Source organism: Neopsephotus bourkii, unplaced genomic scaffold (genome assembly GCF_033783945.1).
Source record: "Neopsephotus bourkii isolate Nb327-2 ecotype Australia unplaced genomic scaffold, CSIRO-AGI_Nbou_v1 NB_1417, whole genome shotgun sequence".
In the NCBI taxonomy this organism is placed as follows: Eukaryota; Metazoa; Chordata; class Aves; order Psittaciformes; family Psittacidae; genus Neopsephotus; species Neopsephotus bourkii.
Window position 1 is genome coordinate 175456 of NW_026901894.1, and position 22220 is coordinate 197675.

A 22220-nucleotide genomic window follows, 5' to 3' on the forward strand; every position below is an offset into this window, starting at 1 on the left:
TACTGGATGCAGTTTGCATCAAAAGGCACCAATTATGTTTGCATGCAATGACAGCATGTTTTCCTTCAAAAAAACACTGCTGCTCCTTCCCCCTTTGTGTTTCAGCAAATATTTAATATTAAGCATTTCCACCCGGTTAATTTATTTCTTTATTAAATTCTACCTATTAACATCTAATTTCTAAATATTAGCGTTTAATATTAAGCATTTCGACCTGGTTAATTATTTTGCTATAACAGTTCAGCAATACACATTAGTATACTGCAAATGTTATTCTCCAATAATAGAATTCAGCCCAACCTACATAACATGATAAGCAACAGCATTTCTGGATCAAGTTTGACCTCACCAACATAAAACTGACCTTTACAATAGCAAATAAATCCTAAGCACAATCTGCACATAATTTTCCTTGTAAAGGTTAAAAAAACCCCCATGATTTGATGACTGTATTCCCTTAATTCACTGAGCTACTGTGTAAATCCACCACAGGGGTCTACGGAAGTCACCACCAGGAATCTGTCCCAGTCATGAATCACTGAATCCCAGCCTGGTTTGTGTTGAAGGGACCTTAAAGCTCCCCCAGCTCCAACCCCTGCCACGGGCAGGGACCCCTTCCACTGGAGCAGCTTGCTCCAAGCCCCTGTGTCCAACCTGGCCTTGAGCACTGCCAGGGATGGGGCAGCCACAGCTTCTCTTGGCACCCCCTGCCAGCGCCTCAGCACCCTCACAGGGAAGAACTGTTTCCCCATAGAATGGATGCTATGGTGGCCAGAACTGCAAAATTCTGACTAAATCAGCTAAAATCATCAGGTAAATCCTAGCAGCGCATGTCAAAAGACAAGCACTACATATTTTCAACCATGAATAAATTATTGCATAAATTTTGTTTTGTAAAGCAAGACAAAATGCTCTTGCGTAATTCTCTGTATTTTATACATACCTATATTACAGCTTTACAGTTACAGGGAACTAATGCTTTGGATTCAACGATCTTAAGCCCTACAGACTGCCAACAGTTTGAAAGCCTAGAGGAATCTAAAATGAGTGCTATAACTTAGAGCAATCACATCAAATACATGAAAACTATGAATTACCTGTCAGGTCTTAATTTCGTTACCAAGAACAGACTTTACAGCTGGAGACATGGTTTAGCACTTCACAGATTGCTGCCTCCTTATTACTGAAGTCATTTTTCCTGGGCACATGAAGTTATCACGCAGTAACAGATCACGTACCCTCTCAGGAATACTTGGAATGAATCAGTGGAACACAATCATTTCAATTGCATGTTTTCAGCATGGTAAATTACTACCAGATATCTCCCAGTACCCACTAAGTTTACAGAACAACACAGAACAACTAAACGAGAGGCCAACCATCCACTCACAGATCCACCTCGACTGGGTCAAGAAACTAGAAGCCACACTAGTTGATGACTACTCCACACTTGACATTTAGCAGACACCTCAGTGGACCCTGCCAAGTTTCCTGGCCCATACTTTCAGGCAAAGTCATAGAATCACAGAATGGTTTGGGTTGGAAAGGCTGGAAAGCACCTTAAGATCATCCAGTTCCAACCCCCTGCCATGGGCAGGGACATGTTACACTAGGCCATGTCACCCAAGGCTCTGTGCAACCTAGCCTTGAACACTGCCAGGGATGGAGCATTCACAACTTCTTTGGGCAATCCATTCCAGTGCCTCAGCACTTCTTCCTAAACTCCCCCTGTTTCAGTTTGAACCCATAACCCCTTGTCCTATCGCTACAGTCCCTAATGAAGAGTCAGCCCACTTTAGAGGAAACTGATGCTGGGCAAGGTGTGAGCTAATCCAGATGGTTTGTACTGCAGAGAATTAAGGACCATACCCATGAGACTTTCTAGAGGCTCAGCTAAGAGGGTGTGAGGCAGGTACCCCTCCAGCCAGAGCAGCTGGACAGCAATCAAGAGCTACAGCTTTCCAAATAGCTCCAGCTCTTCCGAACCCCTAATGGAAGTCTAACACGCATGTCCTGGCCAGTGAGCCCGTTCTGTACTGTTTGAACTGCAGCAGTAAAGAACTACACCAGGAGCCTGGCATCTATCCCTGACTTAAACAGTGGTAGAAAGATAAGCCTCTTTGTGACCTTGGAACACGTCAGGCAATCAGTTGGTTTCGTTTCACCAGCATCGCTAATGCGGTTTGCCTTTTCTACACAGGTAAGATCTAAGGCACAAATTCCCACCCTGCCCAGCAGGATCATTCTCAAGCTAGCAAGAAGACAGCCATGAGCAAACAGTGCGAACAGTGCCAGCAGGAGCAGCAAGCCAAGAACATTAATCCATCTAAACCCGTGCATCGTAAATAAACACAGGTTAAACGCTTACAACGAGGTGGAGGTCAGACGCAGCAGAATCAAAACCTACCTGAGTCATTTGATCTCTGTGAATCCTATCACAGCTGTTCCTAAGTCACATTTTGGCACAAAAAGCCTTTTTTTTTGAGTTCAGGTAAGCTTAATGTCTCTTGAGTAAGGTACACTGTGACTTGCACTCATTGAAGCATAATGGCTGGCACAGCTGGTATACTGGCGTACAAACATTAACAGTGCTAACAAAGAGCAAGGGTTCAAAGACCACTTACTAAGGAGAAATCCGGGGCTGTTCAACAGGCATTTTGTACAAAGGAAAACGATACCAAATAGTTAACAACTAAAATGAAAGGTTCAAAACCAAGATCTGCTTGAATCAGTCTTCTAAGCATAAGACTACTAGGACAGCATCCTTTTGATTGCTTTAGTTACACTTCAGGCAGGTTTACCCAAACTTAACCTTCTTGACATAACCTTTGCCACTGTAATTACGGTGCATTAATTAAAACACCTTTCAGCCATGGTTTCTTTTAAAGACAAATTACTTAAATTATAAGCAATCGAGTAAAAGCAAAGTAAAAATAATCATTAGTTTTCCTGAGGATGTGTCTCTACAGAGAACCCACACAGGAAGCAGCCCACTTAATGGCTGCAGTTGCCTCTCTCATCCATCATCACTCAAAAGAATGGAGTGAAACTCCTTCCTGCTGTAACTATCAGCTCCAGTAAAGGACTTCATACTTCCATCCTACAGCATGCATGGCACATCCACAGAGCAAGACTGGCACAAATGGAGTGTTCCCTTGGAACTTCATTAATAACGATGACTGTGGTAGCTGGGGACACCGCAGCACCCTTAAGAGGTTGCTCATCCTGTAACATACCTCATCTGCCCTTAGCAGAGAGGTGATAAAGAGAAAAAAACTCATGGGGTCCATCATTGGGGGATTTCAGTTCACTTGACCTGGACTCTTCTTTGCCTCCCTCTACAGGGATGTGAAGCTCTTAGAACTAGAACTGTGCCCTGCCAAACGCAGATGCTTTGCATGCCTGGGCATTGCTCTGCTCTGCCTCCAGTCTCCTCCAGGCAGAGGACAGAGCTGCACCAGAATGTAGGAAGATTTAAGGCATTTTTACAGGAACACATCCCACTGCCACTCATGCAGGGGCTGTGCAGCAGGCTGACGACATCAGTCAACATATGCACAATGCAGGTATGAAGGTGCGGTTAATTTGGGGAAATAATTCAGTATTCACAAATGAGTCACCTTCTTCCCCTTGTCTTTTCATTCATTCATAGGCTTTAGTTAATGAAAGCACACACTCAAAGAGAATGCCTGCAACCCTTTGTAACTGAAGAAATGCCAATACTTTGTATGTGATGCTATTTACTGTCCTTTACATCTTTCAACAGGCAAAGAAACCCATGAGGAAGGAGAGGAGGGGGAACAGAGTGATATGCACATTTAAGTAACACGCACACATATCTGGTTGCATGCATGAGATGGAACACTGCATAGGCTTAAAAAAACCCCGAACAGTCCTATTTTCAGTAACTAACAATAAATTGAATTTACACTGTTTCACAAAACTACCATTGCTTCAAAATCAAAGAAGGGGCCATGTGGAATCAGCTATACGCATCAAGCCTTGAAACAGATGAAGCCCACATTACAAAAGAAGAGAGATGTCATTTTGTCTGACCAGTGTTGGGTATATTATTGTACATAATAGCACAGAAAGATGTCCAAGATCCACCTCTAAGAGAAGGGGTCAGAAACCCATTAGCAGTACAAGAGCTCTTCTGCCAGGATACACTTGGAACAAACCACTCAGCCCCACTACACTCAAATCCATGGAGCTGGCCTGCCCCCACGAGTTTGTAACTGGGATGCACAAAGCAAACAAGCAGCCAACAAGCAAACACACGGTGAAATCACACACAGCATATGACGGGCTTTTAAATGTGTTCTCTTCTGGAAGGACTAAAGCTAAGAGGAACTGAGCAGTAAAACAGTAAAAGGCTGGCTTATTCATTTCAACAACGTGCAAACTGTTAGATGCCCACAGCCCCTGACAAACCATTCTGATAAACCACATGCAGCTGCATGGTAAACAACAGCAGCAGCTTTGACATCTGGATTTGCTGGTCACTATGGTGCTGCTCACTAACAGCACATCTGACCCAGGTGCCCCCTCCTGCACAATTATGAGCTCAGATCAACAGCACCGAGCAGCTCCTCCAGCACACAGACACCATCCTGCCAGGCTTTTCTGCTTACAACGCTCCATTTTTGTTAACAGAATAAAGTTTCTCAGGTTTTCTCCCAGCCACCTTAAACCTAATGCCTCCAAACACCAGTAATCCCCTTGCATCCTTCTGCTACCACCCCGGACCAGCAGAAAACAGGCTGATGATCACACCCGGATGAGAAGCTATGGAGTCACAAAACCCCAGACAGGTTTGGGTCAGAAGAGACCTTAAAGCTCACCCAGTTTCAACCCCTGCCACTGGCAGGGACACCTTCCACTAGAGCAGCTTGCTCTAATGTATGGCAAACAGTCACTTAAACCAATGAAGCTATGGTGATGGGAAAGAATGCAGTAGGTCACACACCTCTGGGCCCTAACAGCATCAAGCACAGGATGGGTGTGAGAGCGAGGTTTGTGAGTTCTGTATTTCTGCCTCGGGTTTGGAAAACAGACTGATGCTTTGCTGCCACATCTGCAGAACATGGCCTGAGCTGGGAGTCAAACCTAAGTTTGTCCCACTGGACCTTTAAGTACATTCACTAAACCTCATCTTTTACAGATCTGCAGAGATTGGAAAACAAACTAAAGCCCCATAGACAACTAAGAAATCCAGATGCAAGAAAGCATCCCTGTCACAGAGCCCATAGGAGCCTGAAAACCATTCAAACCCAGGAACAAACTATTACTTCAGAGGGAAAAGTTATCTGACCAGTAAATGCCAGACAGAAAAGAAACTATTTACAGTACACTGTATAACAAACTGTAAGGCAAATTCAGTCATTTTTTATTGCCCAAGCTGTATCCTTTAGCCTAAGCATCAAACATCTTCCAGCATTCAACTGAGAAATGGGAATTCACACTGCAGAACAGCTTCCTACTATTTCTAAGGCTGAAATGACTGTACCCATGCAAGTGAGCTGTTCAACTGCTATGAACAGCCTGCATCTAGTATGATGCTAGTGCCCTCTGCTGTGAACTACTACAAACCAGCTTTCTCTCAAGATGAAGTACTCCAAATAGTATCAAGCCATATAAACACAGTAAATCAAGGGTCATGGAATGTCATGAAAAACTACGTGCTTCAACCACAGGGAATTATTTCTTCCAGTTAGAACCACAGAATCATTGAGGTTGGAAAAGACCTTTAAGTTCATCAAAAGGCCAACTGATAACACAGCACTGCCACACCACCACTAAATCCCACCCCTGAGCATCACACCTACACATCTCCAGGGACAGCAACTGCAGCCCTGCCCTGGGCAGCCTGTTCCAATGCCTGAGCACCCTCTGGGGCAGGAATTGTTCCTCAGCTCCATCTAAACCTGCCCTGGTGCAGCTTGAGGCCGGTTCCTCTTGTCCCATCCCTTGTTCCTTGGGAGCAGAGCCCAGCCCCTCCTGGCTCCATCCTCCTGTCAGGCAGTTGTAGGCAGCCATCAGGTCCCCCCTGAGCCTTCTCTTCTCCAGCCTGAACCCCCCAGGTCCCTCTGCCGCTCTCCATCACGCTTGGGCTCCAGGCCCTGCACCAGCTCCATTCTCCTCCATCACCCCATTGTCTCTCCTGCAGTGAGAGGCCCGGAGCCGAACACAGGATTCAGTGTTCTTTCAGCCTTCTCCCAGCTGCTTACACAATATTCCACCTTTCTCTTCATCCTGGTTGTGTGGTCTGTAACAGATTCCCACCCTGTTACCTGCCTTGTTGGTGTTCCCTGTGATTCACAGGCATAAACACTCAACCCTATCAGCACCATCATTAAGCTCTAGACAATCAAAATACTGTCGCATTACAGGAGGAAATAGCCAGAAGACCAAGTAAGAGAAGTGACTGGTTACAAGATGCACAATGGATACCCTCACCCACTTTCAGTGCACCACCACACAAGAATACTCACAATAAACCCCAGTTTTTTATAGTCTCGGGTATACATGGATTTGCGTTTCTCAATGCTGCCACTGCTATTGTTAGGCTCCGATTCTGCATCAAACGCGATTCGTCGGAGTTCAAAGATGATATCCCGCTGAGCCTGTGACAAAACAACGTTAAAAAACGGGTTAAAACCTCTCCCTTTAATAACCAATATCACAAAAGCTGGTTCAACACTGTTTCGCCTCCACTGCCCAGCCTTTCTTGGTCTGAATTCCCTACTTCATACTCAGGCAGCAAAATAACTTTGTGGTTCCCATTGTGCAAAGTCCTCACATTTGGTGGGGTTCGCATGGAGATGCTCAAGGGCTGACTTCCAGGAACTGGGCTGCACACTTCATTTTAAGCATAGGCATGGAACTACAGGAGCCAAGAGATCACACACATTACAGATTCAGCTGGTACTTCAGCACTCTGCTGTCTAAAACTGAAATGGCTCCGCTCTCTGCATTCCTTTTGGTAACTGCCCACGTTTGCTAGCACAGCAATGGGCAAGAGAGGAACCACTGCAGTTACACATCACTGGAAACGTCTCAAGACAGTGACAACCACCCTAGCATCACCACTACCACCACCATGTCAGTCATTGTCTATGGAGATAGGCACTAGTTAACTGTGTGCCCAAGAGTCCAACCTTCCTGCCTCAGACTTAAGAAACAGGAAGGGTAAAATCTTATGGCATGAGGTTACTCATGTTTACAACCATGTCGCCCTCCCACCTCCTCCAAATTATCAGCAGGTCTTAACTTCCTCTTGTAACTGAAATCAAGTTCCTCCTTGTTGTTTGGCCTAAAGAAAAAGGCCACAAAAATTAAAGTAAGAAGACCCATCTTCTCTATGGCTCATTGACTCTAACTTGTATGCATCGCTTAAGCAAGTGTCTCTCCTAGTACAATGAACAATATTAAAGCTGCTGTTTGGACACAGCCAGCAATAAACAAATGCACAACTATTACAGAGGTGCCCAGTCACAAACCCGGGTTTTCAGTAGTACAAATTAACTTCAACTCTATCAGGCCAGACAGTTTTCATTTAAATGTTCATTCCAGCTCTACAGAAGCACTTTTACAAAGGACCACACATCTACGCTGCTTCTGAGAAGTACACAGAAGGCACAAACGCTGGATTGCTGCTCGGAGTTTTGGCTCAGGATGACACCCAGCTCAGTTCATGAAGCCATCTGCTATGGAGAAAAGCCTGGCCATTTTGTTGTACCTTTGCATACGGAATGCAATAGCCAGTACATCTAACAACCAGAAAACATAACCTGCTTCATAACAGAATGAGTGAACGAATGAATGGTGCAAACATTCCCAGTGTCTTTCCCTCCATGAAGAGTTTTAGGTACAGCAATGAGCAGTGGCCCTCTTCCTGTTCTGACCAGATCATGCCAGAGGCTTACCTGATCTTGGGGATCCATTTTTGTCATCATCCTATCTTCCAGAAGGTTGAAGGTAAGTACTTGAAGAACATAAAGCTGGTGTGCCATTTCATTATTGATGGCCCTCTGTGCCCTGATAACATGCTGCAAAGAAGGAGAGACCCCAGTGAATGCCATCTTACCAGAAAATCACAGCACACGCACTCGGGTGTTTCCATTTCTCTAAGTACACACACTACACACCAGTGCAAAAGAAGGCAAAATGAAACCAGGACAAGCACGACTGATTTAGGTACTAAAGGATAAGGGACTGTAATGGGCAGGACTCTACAATAACAACGTGCTTAAACTTTCTCCTCCTCGCCACTAGATAGAGCCTGTGCCCGTGTTGAGAAGTGACATGAAGCAGTCCTGAGAAGTCACTTGGAAGAAAAATTAACTCCTTCCCAAGGGCCTCAGAGCTCTGTATGGGAACAAAATGAGTAAGTCAAGAAACCATTTAAGAGAGTGACTGCCTGAACAGAAAGTATTCAGGCTGCAGACACAGCCAGCGAGTACAGAGATCTAACAGGGTCCTGGCTGCAGGAGTCGACACCAAGCATCGCACCACAATCCTACCTCTACCAGGTAACTCCATTCTGTAGGAGGAAGATGCTTAGAAATACATTCACACAATGTCCCATGTGTGCAGAATCAGGCCCACCCAGAAAGCAGATACCAAACTGATGAACAACTGAAACATCCCTGGAGTGCCAAAACCCACCAAGTTTAGGAGATGGAGACAGCAACTGAGACCGTACAGTTCCAGGGGCTAAAGGAAGCTGTCTGCCAAAAGGCACTGGAGCATTTTATGACAGTAAATGAACACCTGAGAATATTATCCATGGGCTTACACCAAACCTGCTATGGACACAGCAGGGTAAAGGCATGCCCACTGAAACAAATCCCGAGGGGTTTTGTGTGGATCCCTGAAACTATCAGAGTGAATGAGGGAGAGCAAGGGCTTGTTTGGCTGTTGTTTGGTTTGGTTTACACTGCCCAGTATCTCATAACACAGAAAGAGTTCTTTCCCTTGCTCCCTTTGACTCTAAGGTCAAAGGCAAAATTCCTCTGGTTTTCCATGATAGCAGATGCACGTCTTTCATGTTATATTAACTTCACTCTGTGCTGTATTTTATGCTTCTTTTGTGCAAGTGGACACAAAACGTGTGCAACTTTATAACAGGACAAAATAATCTGAAGAACTGGGAAAAAAAAAAAAAAAAAGAGTATTCAGTGTTATATTTTCATGAAGAAATCACTATTTATTTGCCTGGAAAAACACCCTTTCTGGCAACCAGTTTTCAGCCTATTCAACAACCAAACCTTTATTTGTGTATTACAGGCTTCAAAACAGATCAAAATACAAGTGTAACTGAAATGCATTAAGACAAAAGCAATGATCACCAAAACTGGAGTCACATTTTCTCTCTGCTAGTGAAAAATAACTTGTAAAACTGATCTACTTACAGTTAAGATGATGGAGCGAAGCTGCTTTTGTGCCAAAATGTTTGCCATTTCCTGATGAAGTTTGAAATAAAAACAAAAATTAGCCAGAAGCAGGTATTTTTATGCCATAGAATCATAGAATGGTTAGGGTTGGAAAGGACCTTAAGATCATCAAGCTCCAACCCCCCTGCCATGGGCAGGGACACCTCGCCCTAAACCATATTACCCAAGGCCTCGTCTAACCTGGCCTTGAACACTGCCAGGGATGGAGCATTCACAACCTCCCTGAGCAACCCATTCCAGTGCCTCACCACCCTAACAGGAAAGAATTTCCTCCTTAGATCCAATCTAAACTTCCCCTGTTTCAGTTTTAACCCATTACCCCTTGTCCTACCACTACAGTCCCTAATGAAGAGTCCACCCCCAGCATCCCTATAGAACCCCTTCAGATACTGGAAGGCTGCTATGAGAACAGCGACTTAAACTGGTTTATTCTCCTGTTTCAGCAGTGCTACTTATAAATCAAATGAAGCAGTGTATCAGCTATATCAGCGAGAAATAGCATTTGCTATAATGAAGCAGTTCTGAGGTGTAGGCTGATGAACTGAGTGAAAGTTAGAGCATGGGACTTTAAATAAGCATCTCATTTATGTCTTGTTTTAATGTCCTGGCTGGCCCCCATTCCATGCTTCGTTCTGTGCCTGCAGGGGGATGCTTGCACTAGAACAAGTGTGTGTAAATGCTGTTTAAGCCACAGAGGTCTCTTCTGAAGCCTTTCATTGCTGGTTTTGGATTGCCAAAAGCCTCAGCTTCTGACATACTTTTCATTTTCTTTGCCCCTTTTCTCATAGTAAATTTGAGTTTGTGACCCCCAAACCAATGCATATGGATCACATAGCTGATACACTGCTTCATTACAGAAAATGGTATTTCTTGCCTGGATTTTGGTAGCAATCACAGAATCCCAGCCTGGTTTGGGTTGGAAGGGACCTTAAAGCTCACCCAGCCCCAACCCCTGCCATGGGCAGGGACCCCTTCCACTGGAGCAGCTTGCTCCAAGCCCCTGTGTCCAACCTGGCCTTGAGCACTGCCAGGGATGGGGCAGCCACAGCTTCTCTGGGCACCCTGTGCCAGCGCCTCAGCACCCTCACAGGGAAGAGCTTCTGCCTAAGAGCTCAGCTCAGTCTCCCCTCGGGCAGGTTCAAGCCATTCCCCTTGGCCTGTCCCTACAGGCCCTTGTCCCAAGCCCCTCTCCTGCCCATGCTGCAGCCTGTCCTACAGTGCACAGGAGGGAATATTTTACACTTGTCAATCATGACAGTCTATTCTCAACCATACCTACAAGTTCACGTCCCATTTTTAAGTTTCATCATCTTTTCTGTCAATATAGAAGTATGTGTGTGTGCATGTATGGACATACACTAGCATATGGGATGCATACAGCTTAGAGCAATTATTATAATGCAATTATTTATTTAATGTACTACAAAAGGACTTGGATAACAATGCACACTGCTATTGAGACACTGATTGCATATACACAAGGGGGTAATGTCTGGAATTAATAAATCACTGATTGGAAATGGAGCTCATGTGTCGCAGCCTTACATAACACAGCCCAACAAATCCCATCCGTGCTGACACATGCTTAATTCTAAGTGTGAGACAGGATGTAGCCGTGGATGTTGACTGTTTTCTTTAGAGCAGATAGAAGGTGCTGCAACAGAACATGGGCATTATAAGGAAGGGAGAGGGGACCAAAGGGAAGAGAAACTCAACTTTAGTTTTAAGCCTTTTCTGGCTGAGCAGGCTTCAGCTGCACTTTACATCAAGAGAATGAACAATACAGATGCTCCCATCACTTCTGGAAACGCTCAGCTGGGCTGCAGGGGGAGTGCCAAGCACATCATTGACTTCATGTTACAGGGAACAGACTGGCTGGTTTTGTCAAAGCACATCCACTGCCAAAACGCGGGCAGCTGAAGCATAGGAGGCAGCCTTGTCTCCATGCCAGCAGAGATAAAAAAAAGGCAATGCTTTTATTTGCCTCTTTGGAGAGGATCATCAAATTGTCACTTCTCTCTTATACCGGTAACTTAAAAAGCTGTTACTGGGATACTGGTTTTTGTCACTGGAGCAAAACCTGATCGGAGCAACAAGCATTCACAAAACCAATTAGTGCATCCAAACCAACCTCTCTGGGCAGGCTCTACGGCTATTAGCAGAGCTCCCTCTTCTAAAGTAAGTATTGCAGTAACAGAGGAGAACAGGAATTATTTGACAAAATTGCCACCTCATTTCCCATAGCAACACGTCTGCAAAAATACAGAGAATTGCCAAAAAAGTGTTTCCACCATTCCCAGTACCATTCCAATGCTCCGCATCATGCTGGTCTCCATAAGACAGCAGCAGAGATGGGGCCAAAGCTTCATACAGGGTTTGGTGCAGCTTCTCACTCCTAACCCCATTAGTGGTGAGTGCTGAAGCTTAACTTTGGAGTATCCACCATCAGGTAACCACATGAGACTGCATCACCTCAGTTCATTGTCTTAGAAAGACAGGATCATAGAATAGTTCGGGTTGGAAAGGACCTTAAGATCATCCAGTTCCAACCCCCCTGCCATGTGCAGGGACACCTCACACTAAACCATGGCACCCAAGGCCACGTCCACCCTGATCTTGAACACTGCCAGGGATGGAGCATTCACAACCTCCCTGGGCACCCATTCCAGTGCCTCAGCACCCTCACAGGGAAGAACTTCCTCCTTATATCCAGTTTTAACTTCCCCTGTTTAAGTTTGAACCCATTACCCCTTGTTCTGTCAGTACAGTCCCTAATGAAGAGTCCCTCTGCAGCATCCCTATAGTAAACAACGCCAGCTAACCTTACCCTGAAGCTAATGGGCATCTACCTTCTTCAAAGTGTGATTTAATGATTAAACACAACATAAAGAGAAACCTAACAGATTCCAACTAGTTATTATAGGTTATGAAAGGCTGAAGGATGTTTCCTGCAAGTGTTAGAGCTAGGAGCCTTCAAGCCAAACCAGATCATTATATTCTGCTGATCTGGTTTTATGCCAAAACTGAAAGGAAACCTTTATTCCAGTTTCTCTTCCTGAGGTGCCTTATGCCCTTAACTGAGGACTGGGTTGGAGGGAGAAGAAAAAGAGGAATGGGAACAAAATATCTGCCTTTGTTTTAATTAAATCATGGTTTTACTTTCCCCTGTTTTCCATTTTAGAAACACTTCTGAAGCAAAACAGAAGAATGACCCATGAGGGCTCTGATGTTTGGTTAAACAACCTCCAGTGTTTAAACCCATAAATAGGTCTAAGGAGAGTCCCTGTCAGAGCTGATCAGCAGGTCTCCATGAAATCAATGAACTCTGGACACTAACTGGATGCCACCCCAGGAGTTATCATCACTATTCTTGGTGACCGAAGTGTTAAATAAATGAATGACTAAATGTGTTTTGACACAGACCAATGACCTCATAAACATGGCTAAAGCTTCCCTATCCCATAACACACTGCATTCCATCCTCCTTAAACAGCAACCAGCAAGCTTGAAATATTTCCTTTTGAGACTGCTGATCTCTGGCACTGAAGTTAACTTAAAATAGGCCCCTATAAAAGTCCCTAAATGCTCACATGGCAAGATGTTTCCATGCCCAAAAGGAACACGCTCTTTATTAAAAGATCCTGAGGGAAACAGCTTACCAAAAAATAGCCTGGTTTTACAAGCTGTTCTGGCAAAGACTTTAGTACAATAAATACTACAGCCAGCCACAGTCAATATGGTTCATGTGAGGTTACAGGGACCTACAAAAGCACAGAAGAATGCTTCATCCCTACTGATATTGGTGCAAGAGGGAGGCAGTTCCATCAAAAGGAATCGCATAGCCAGCATGAAGCAACTGAACAAGTTTCAGATTGAATTATCTGCAGGACAAGTGTGGCTGGGTCTCCTGGCTTCAGCAGTAGCAGTCATTTCTCTCCTTCTCAGTAGCTGGTGCAGTGCTGTGGGTTTGACTTTCAGCCTGGGAACAGCGCTGATAACACCGATAGGTTTAGCTGTTGCTCAGTGATGTTTACTCTGACCAAGGACATTGTGAGCCTCCTGCTCTGCCAGGGAGGAGGGGAAGCCGGGAGGAAGCAGAGACAGGACCCCTGACCCAAACTGACCAAAGAGGTATTCCATACCACAGCACGTCATGCCCACTATATAAACTGGGGGCAGTTACCCAGTAGGGTTAGATCAGTGCTCAGGTCAGGGTATCAGTCTGTGGGTGGTGAGCAGTTGTATTCTCTTCCCTTGTTATTTCCCTTATCATTATTGTTAATGGTGGTATCAGCAGTGATTTGTGTTATACCTTAGTTACTGGAGTGCTCTTGTCTCAACCCATGGAAGCCACATTCTTTCCCTTCTCCTCCCCATCCATGTGGGAGCAGGGGGAGGAAGGGAGTGGGAGCGAGCGAGCAGCTGCGTGGGTCTGAGTTACCGGCTGGGCTTAAACCACGACACTGAGACAACTGCAGGTATGAATATGACACACTACAGATGCGTAGGAACAACTTACCTGCCTCTTGTCATCCGGTGCTTTAAGGAAGAGTGCATTGATTACTGCAATGGTGTACGTCTGGATTTCTTGGTCTGTCCTGTTTGGAAGGAAATTACAAACATGAGAGAACAACATGAGTACACACAGCTATAAACTGATCTTCCAGCTGCATTTCTGCAGGTAGAAATAGAGGCACTGTTGGCACTTAAGGTTAACCATGTACAAGTTAGATAATGGGTCCTGGTTGTCTCCACTATCAAGAAAGAGATGTTCCAGACTCAGCGTTCAAGAATGGTGGAATCAGTCCCATCCTTGAAGGGCCACTCACATATAGCCGATGCAGGAGTTGTACAGCAGGTTTCCTGTCCTTACACCACTCCTTTTTCCAAATGCTGTGCTCATTTGGGGTGGGAGGAGGGAATTCCACTGGATCAGATGACAGTTGAAGACACTCACCCCTGCAGATGTGGGATTAGCTGCCCAATTGTGATCTCCTGTGCCACCTTCTGATACAGATCATGGCTGTTGAGCACCATCGATTCCAGGATTGCTAGTGATCGTTGCAAGATAGAGATGTCCGAGGCGAATTTGTTCACGTAGCTTGCTATCTACAAATGCAAACAGTTGGGGGATTTACATCTTGTCATGAAAAGGAGGAAAACAGAAGAAAGAAAACTCTGGACATGGCTCAAAGGCACTAGAATAAAACTAGTCTTGTCCACATAGCGGGTACCAGTGAGTACCTGGCAGCAACCAGGCACTGCAGATACCTCCAAAGGACAGAGTGGCACAGATTCTTCAGCTGGCACTAATCGCCACAGATTGATGTCAATATTCATAGTACCAAAATCTATGCTTCAACGTTACGGGAAGTCCATGATAAAACAACACTAAAGAACTGGAACAGTTGTATTCTCTTGTGAGGAAAACCTTGGAAAAGGCAAGGGGAACATTTCCTGTCTCTGCACAAATAGCTAGGCTCAAGGAAGATGTTTCAAAAGAGAAACTGACGCTTATCTCCTCGACAAAACACATTTTCACCCCCTCCTGCCCTTTGCTGTTACCAACAAAACCGAAAGCCCTCCCCAGGTTACACATTCAAACTCTGTTGATGATCATTTATGAGCACGACTGGTTCCATAGCTCTGCCTGGAGTCCAGCCTAGCTCCATGTTCATGCATTAAGAGCCCTCACTTTTACTGCAAGCGGCCACAGACAAATGGCACGTTAATTAAACCCAGGCTGGACCTCTGCTGCGTTTGCACTGCGGCAATGACACGCTGCACACCCAACACAGCTGGGCAGTAAGAGGGGCAATGGAAGCTCTTCAGCATGCTGTCCAGTCCATGGACCCAGCTCCCTGGGTTTCCCTTGGATGCACCATTACCAGCCCAGCCAGGCTGAACAGACAGACAGAAGAATGTTGTGTGACCACAGGTATTTGCTCTTTACAGCCAAGTGACAGACTGCAGTGGCCCTGCCTCACATTTGATGCGTTCCTTCCAGAAAACATAAAAGCCCAAGTGCTTCTTCAATCCTCATGCCACAAGCCACTAATGGGATTATACTGTTTCTGCTTAGACCTCGGCATTGTGTTCCCTTTGGAGGGAGGAAGGCAATGCCCTATGCTTGGAAAAGCTGCTGTAAAATTCACACTTAAATACTGACATGGGGACAGCAAAACTGCTCCACGCTTGTGACGTTCTGAACAGCAGTGAGAAAGCAGAACACCCTTTCTGCAACTTGGATTGTGGATGACAAGGAAAAAGGGATAGATGCTGCTTCTAATCCACTGCTGCACTGCTGTTTGCTCTGCTGCTTGGCTTGCATTACCCCAACAGGACCATGCTATGCTGAATCTAACAGAGCTCAGGGAGTACATTGACTTTGCAGAAAATAAAGAACCAACCCATGCATGCATAGAGAAGAGGAGAAAAGCAACCTAATATTAGCCTTTTTCTACTCTGGATTTTCAGTATCTGCTGTCTGCAAGCCCTGAACCAAAGCAACATTTACATTAGTGCATGATGCACATTGTGCTGCATGAAGCAAGCAGCAGTACCTCAGCAGCACTGTACTGCATCGCCTCTCTTAATGCTTACCCAGGGTTTTATTGAAGCTGCCAAACGTCCACAATGCTCAAAATATCAACAGTGCACGCACAGAGCAACTCTGCACCGATCACACACTAAACCAAAGGTGCCGTGGATGCCTCTGTCATCAGGATCAGCTGTGCAGCAGGAACACAGCACATCCAGGCTGTGTCTCAGCTTGTCAGGCTGCTGTCACCATCCTCTTCATGTATGCCCTGACATGGATGAATTAGGCTGGGTGCAGCAGCTCCTCCCCATGATGTTTCAAGTGAGTAACACTTCCCTGGGATATAACATACTCATCCCAGGGGCCTGCAGCAGTGTCACAGTACAGACAACTGAAACCTCAGTCTAGGACAGGCTGCCCTAGACATAAGTTATTCTTCTGACCCTGGACCATAGCATCTTCTAACCACTAAACACAAGGTAGGAAGCTGGTTTGCGTGTCACAGCTATGAGATATCACACTTAATATACATGCAAAACACCCACTAGTTAACTTGCATGTCAAGCTATGTATACTCATAACCACCTAGCTGAAGCATCAAGTGTGGCCAGAAGTAACAGGCTTGTCTACCCTGATAAATAAGGCATGCTCAGTTCTAGAGAGAGCAAAACTGGATTAAAAAGAAACTCCATTACCATACTTGAAGTTCTGGATGTGGAAACGGCAGACCCATCTTGAAAAGAGGCAAGAAGCAACAGGAGTCCAAATCTGTGTTATTTGCTGTTCTCTGCTTACTGAGCACCACGCACAGGGAGGGCTTTCAACATCCCCAAATAATCCTGCACTCACCCATCAAAACTCTACTGATAAAAACAATGCAAGCTCACAGGAGCACAGCCTCCCCTCCAGAAATAACCAACCTCATTGCTCTGCACTTTCACATGAAGACCTGTCACATGGATATGTCTTGTTAAGGCTAAAACTATTTGTTCAGCAATCTTATTATCTGTATAGCCCTACCAGGACATTATGGCCACATACAAAAGAAGAGGCTGGGTGCTCACTTTCCTATCAATTCCAAGGGAAATTAGGGATCAGAATGGCTTTACCCATTAAGCCTTAATGCTTTGAGAAACAGGAGCTAAGCATGTGAAGTGAGGGTAGATGAGAAACCCACAGTTAACTACATCATCGGTGTTCTCTTCCTGTCCCAGCATCACTTAAAGCAGCAGACAGAATTCAAAAGCTTTAAACAAAAAAAACCCAAAATTAAAATTAAAACCAACAAAACCCCCCACTCATCCTAACAAAATGAACTGCACCACCACCAAAATACAGAGAGGGAAAACAGTGAAGGGAACAGATCCGATTCTCTGAGCAGTGCTGTGCTCATTACGTCACTTGTCTGGACCATTTTGGTGTGAAAATGGACAGAAAAACCTGACCAAGGTCCACTCTCTGTGAAGTGCTAATGCATAGTAAAACTTTAAAGCAGGCATCTCATTTTCAAGTCAGGAATTGGAGTTGTATTTGACTACAGAAACACCAACACCAACTGAGAGTTGTGACACACGGAGATCCTCTCCCTGCTGCCACCCCCTTCTTCTGCACAGTACTTTTTCGAGGCAGAGTAACCAATTCATCAAGGTCGAGGCCCTGCATCCCACAGTTATGGAACAGGAATTATATAAAGCATGCTAAGAGATATTTTTAACTATCTCAACCAATCCTATGGGCTCGACTTCTCCTCTTACAGGAACTAAAGACAGGAGTACCAAATTTGGATAGTGTATTTTGATATCCAGTTACCAAGACATTTTCTAAGGACTGGGCATCCAAACCCTGTAGGCAACTACGGCAGCTGGAAATAAACTTTATTGTCATATGCAAGGAAAAGGTCTTGAGAGAATCTTACAAATCACAGGAAGCTTTTTCAAATGATGCTATTTTCCCTTAAGATAAGAACAAAGCTCTCCTTGACAGTGTCAATCCTTGCTTGCAGCAGCTGGAATAGCAGTCTTTATGTACCCAAAGGATGGGAGGGAGACTGCATCCAAGGCCAAGAGTCATTAGAAGCAGTTAGAGGTTCCCTTTGAGGTCTCCAGTTTCTACATTTTTAAGTCAGAAAACTATTCAAGAAACAAGTTCTGATGAATTCACCCCCATTCCAGCTTGGCTTCCATTTAACACCAAACACAGCCTCAAGGGCAGAGGCACTTGACTGCAAAATTCCCCCTCAGCTAGCAGAGACTTATCAGCTCCCTTACCCATCCTGTCAAGTACCTAAGCAAGCCCATCAGCAACCTCAAGTGCCCTGTCCAAAGCCAAGCTCACAAAGCAAGTGAAGATAAGGCTGTAGATTGCTGCTAGAGCCGTGGTCCAAAGGTGCTTCTCTAGGTTTGCCCCTTGCCCATGGAGACCCTCTGAGGGCTCTGCTGTTCCAGTTCCCAGCTGCGCAGCAGGTCAGGACAGACCCGTGCCTCTTTTCTCTGTCACTCTGTCCTCCTTTTCCTCTCCAAACTGTCCTACTCTTCCGCTTGCTCCCTTTCTTGCCCACCAGTTCTGTCCTCACCAGTCCTGCTCTTCACAAGCACTTCATGAGAATGCTTTCGTTTGTGTCTCTTGCTTTGAATTGGGTCACTGTCCAGGGAAACCCCTGCAAGTGCCAGACAGGAGGGATGAGCACACAACACTCTCTGCTGCAGTTGCCACACGGGGCAAAAGATGCTGATACCCTTAGGCAAAGGCAACCCACAGAGCAGATTGAGTTAAACTGATTTTAGCAAGTTTATTCATACACTTCTTAGGAGGCTCCCTTAGCAAATAAGGCGTTGACCATGTATATGGAGGAGTCTGTTAAAAACACCCCTACTATCTTCTTCACCATGGAAAGTTAACAATCACCATCATCTAAGACTTCAAGACTGGCAAAAAGAGAATCCAAAAACCAGGTCAATTACACTGATTTTTTCTTACAAATAGCATCCATCATTTTTAATGATCAAAACTGAGCTTTAATGTCTAATGTTCTCTTCATCATTAATTCTTCTCTCACTTGGGGCACCAAAAGGACATTTGTACTTTCCTTTGGTGGTAGCAACTTCCTAAACCAAATCTAAATTAAACCTTCTTTGCTCTGACCCCTGCTGTTAAAATGAAGATATCTTTGTCACAGGTTATATCCATGCCATTACTGCTTCTGGTATCATTTTAGTGAAGCAACTCTGATCCCTTCTGAGCCTGTAAAATCCATTCTAACTTAAGTTCGGAGTTCAACCTGGTTTTAAAATTCTTTGTAAGGAAGTGTGGGTTGATTTTTATCCCCCCCCCCCAATGAAAAGGGTTAAGTCAGTAACAAATCCTGTTAAATCTCTGTATTTACAGAGTACTCCCATGTTTCTACTGCTTTCACGCATCCCCTACACCTAACAGAACAGATGTTGCCAGCTGTGGAAAGATCTGCTTCAAACCCACAGAGCTCAGCTGCAAGATTCACGGGGGGGAAGAACTCCATAAACTCAGCAGAGAGCAGCTTCATTTCAACTTGCAAACCCATTCCTTTTTCTTCCTCCCATACCCCCCGAGGAAACATTCTGGCGCTGGTTTTGGTTCAACAAAGATGGCATTATTCATTTTCAGTTGCAATAAATCAGGAGACTAATTTCTGCTTTAACTGCATGGTATCTGCACAGGGAGGTCACACTCTAACTGAGCAAGCCATTTCTTGTGCAATAGGCCTAATACTGGGTTGATCCCATTTCACTCCCATTGATTGCTGTGGAAGTTGGGTCAGACCCTGCAACTACAAATATTGCTGGTTTGAAACAGCACCTGAATCACATTCCCATGTACCTTTCTGAGCAATGGCCTAAATAATGTACCGGGGCAGGGGGTGGAGAAAATGAAATAAAACACTGACTCACCTCAAAACTGTCAAGTGATACAGAACAGAGAGAGTTCATTACAAATTTACCTTCTTAATGAATGCCACAGAGAATGTATCCCACGATACAATCCCATGATCCATCAGCTCAACAAATGCAGTCAGTGTAAAGGACAACATATCTCCAAAGCTGCAAGAGACAGGAGTCAGGATAACATTTACCAGTGGTGCAGCAGGGCAACGACCGAGGGAATAAAGCAGCAGGAAGCTTTCAGAAAGGCAGGAAAATGAAGCCAATCACAGACTAAGAGGTAGCAGAAGAGCAAGAGAGGCCGTGCAACAGACAGTCTCCAAGCCAGTTTAGCATGGACATCAAGAACAGTCACCTGAAAGGAAGCACTTTGCTAAGAGAAGAACTAATTCCCAGGAGAACACTGCATGCAATGCCCAAGGAAATCAGAGAGTCCAAATTAAACTCCTCGCATAGGTTCAGAGGTTTAGATCTAATGGAAGAAGTGAGATTTTCTTAGCAGCTTATGGAAATGGTCCTAACTGAAGGTCATACAGAGGTGCCACGTTCTGGTACCCCCGCATCAAGCAGACTGGCAGGAAGTCAGGGGAGCGTTTGTGCCTTCTTTTATAAGGAAACAAATAACAGTTTTAAGACTATAAATTGAGCAGCAATTTTCCACTAGTCAATGCCCTGTAGATGCATCTCCTTTTGTTTGTCTATGGGCAACCATGCCAAGCTAATTTCAAAGCTCCCATAGCTCATCCAAACACACAGTTCCAATTGTTTAGGCCACTGCACTGCATTTTACACCTGTAAACTTAAGATTCAGGGCGTCTTTGTATGAACGCAACTCAATTCAAAGCAGGTTTAAACTCAACACAGATGATGTGCTCTAACCTGAAGAGCTGCACAGGAATTTCCCAGGTTAAAAACCAGCTTTTAAAGATCAGCTTAAGTTCTGTATATAACCAGTGCAAATGGCTATGTCATCAAACAGCATGAATAGTCCCAGTGATTTGAATGCAACAGCTTACCTAATAGATAAAATTCAGATTGGAACTGCAGTGCTCCATGTGTTGAAAACCTGAGTCTAGTACTTGTTAAGCAATTCAGTGTTTGGTAATCCTGATTCTTTGCTTTGCTATCCTACTATCCTGCACCAACCTGTACAAGTTAAGTGAAGATCCACTCAGAAGGAAGACATTTACAGCAGGTCAGGGGAATAAGGCAGAAAACCAGTTTCCATGTAGCAACTCCAGCAGCCACTTTACTGGATTTGATATCATCTGTCTTTTAGGGATGTCTGAGGGTTAAGATGCAGCCTTTAGCAGCACCTTCATTTAAGAAAGGAGCTCCCGTTCATTATAACTCCACAGATGCGCTCCACTAAAAACTACACCAGAGAGCAAGAAAAACACCATTTCTTGATAAAAAAATCAAGTGTCCTTAAAACCCACACTGTAATTCTGCAAGGAATCCCTTGCTCAGGTTTTGTTCAGCAAACACACGCCGTGGAAAGTTCTGGGGCTGGTTTTGTTCGCTTGGTTTCTAACACTGCAATAGTCTGGTAAGAATTAAATTAGACTTGAACTGTCATCATCTGCATTCCAGCTAACCCAGGATTTCATAACAAGACAACAATAACACCCTGCAGGAAATTTAATGAGCTCTGGTCCTGCCATTTTCCCCAATCCATTTCTTCTGCATGCGATGCTTGTTTATGAATAAATAAATCAAACAGCACCCATAGGAAAGGCTTCCTTCTAAAAACTTGTACCCAATTCTCATGCATCCCCATGGCAGAATACTTCCCAAACACATGAAATTCTGGTATTTTAAGAAGCCGGACTAAAGGAGATGCAAAGAAAAAAGATATAAAAAAGATACAAAAAGCTAGGTCATATAGGTTGAAAAGTAGATAAAAAAATATCCTGTCCAGCATTAAACTAAGCAGGCAGTTTATCTCCTCTAGATCTTCCCTCATATTGTTTAAAAATGCACTCAATTAACCTGTATTTAGCACATAACTACTCTGCTATAAACTGAATATGAAAGCTAATCCCTGCTAACAATGGGTATAGTTCCGAGAGATTACTTAAACCGTATTAAACCTGCATGTAGATATTCACCTTCAGCAGTGGCTGGAATGCAAAGGAATTGAACTAACCTCAACTCAAGAGTCTCATGTATTCTTCTCATTAAAACTACTGATGAATCCTGCCCATTAATCCAGCCTCCTCCACAGCTTTGGAAGGGGAACTGGGAAACAGAACACGTTTGGTATTAACACATAAACGTGCCTTAGTACATGTGACAATGACAGAG

General features: G+C 44.6%; 1 protein-coding gene across 2 annotated transcripts in view; it reads right to left on the bottom strand.

Annotated features, from left to right (window-relative positions):
• Nucleotides 1-22220, bottom strand: part of ELMO1 (engulfment and cell motility 1) — a 223971-nt gene that overhangs the window by 151780 nt on the left and 49971 nt on the right. For both annotated transcript variants that reach the window (XM_061367972.1, XM_061367971.1), the window contains 6 exons: nucleotides 19973-20072; nucleotides 14416-14567; nucleotides 13978-14056; nucleotides 9417-9467; nucleotides 7929-8051; nucleotides 6495-6626 (listed from right to left, as the gene is read on the bottom strand). In XM_061367972.1, coding sequence (XP_061223956.1) covers nucleotides 6495-6626; nucleotides 7929-8051; nucleotides 9417-9467; nucleotides 13978-14056; nucleotides 14416-14567; nucleotides 19973-20072 — 637 coding nt within the window. The remainder of the gene's footprint in view (nucleotides 1-6494; nucleotides 6627-7928; nucleotides 8052-9416; nucleotides 9468-13977; nucleotides 14057-14415; nucleotides 14568-19972; nucleotides 20073-22220) is intronic.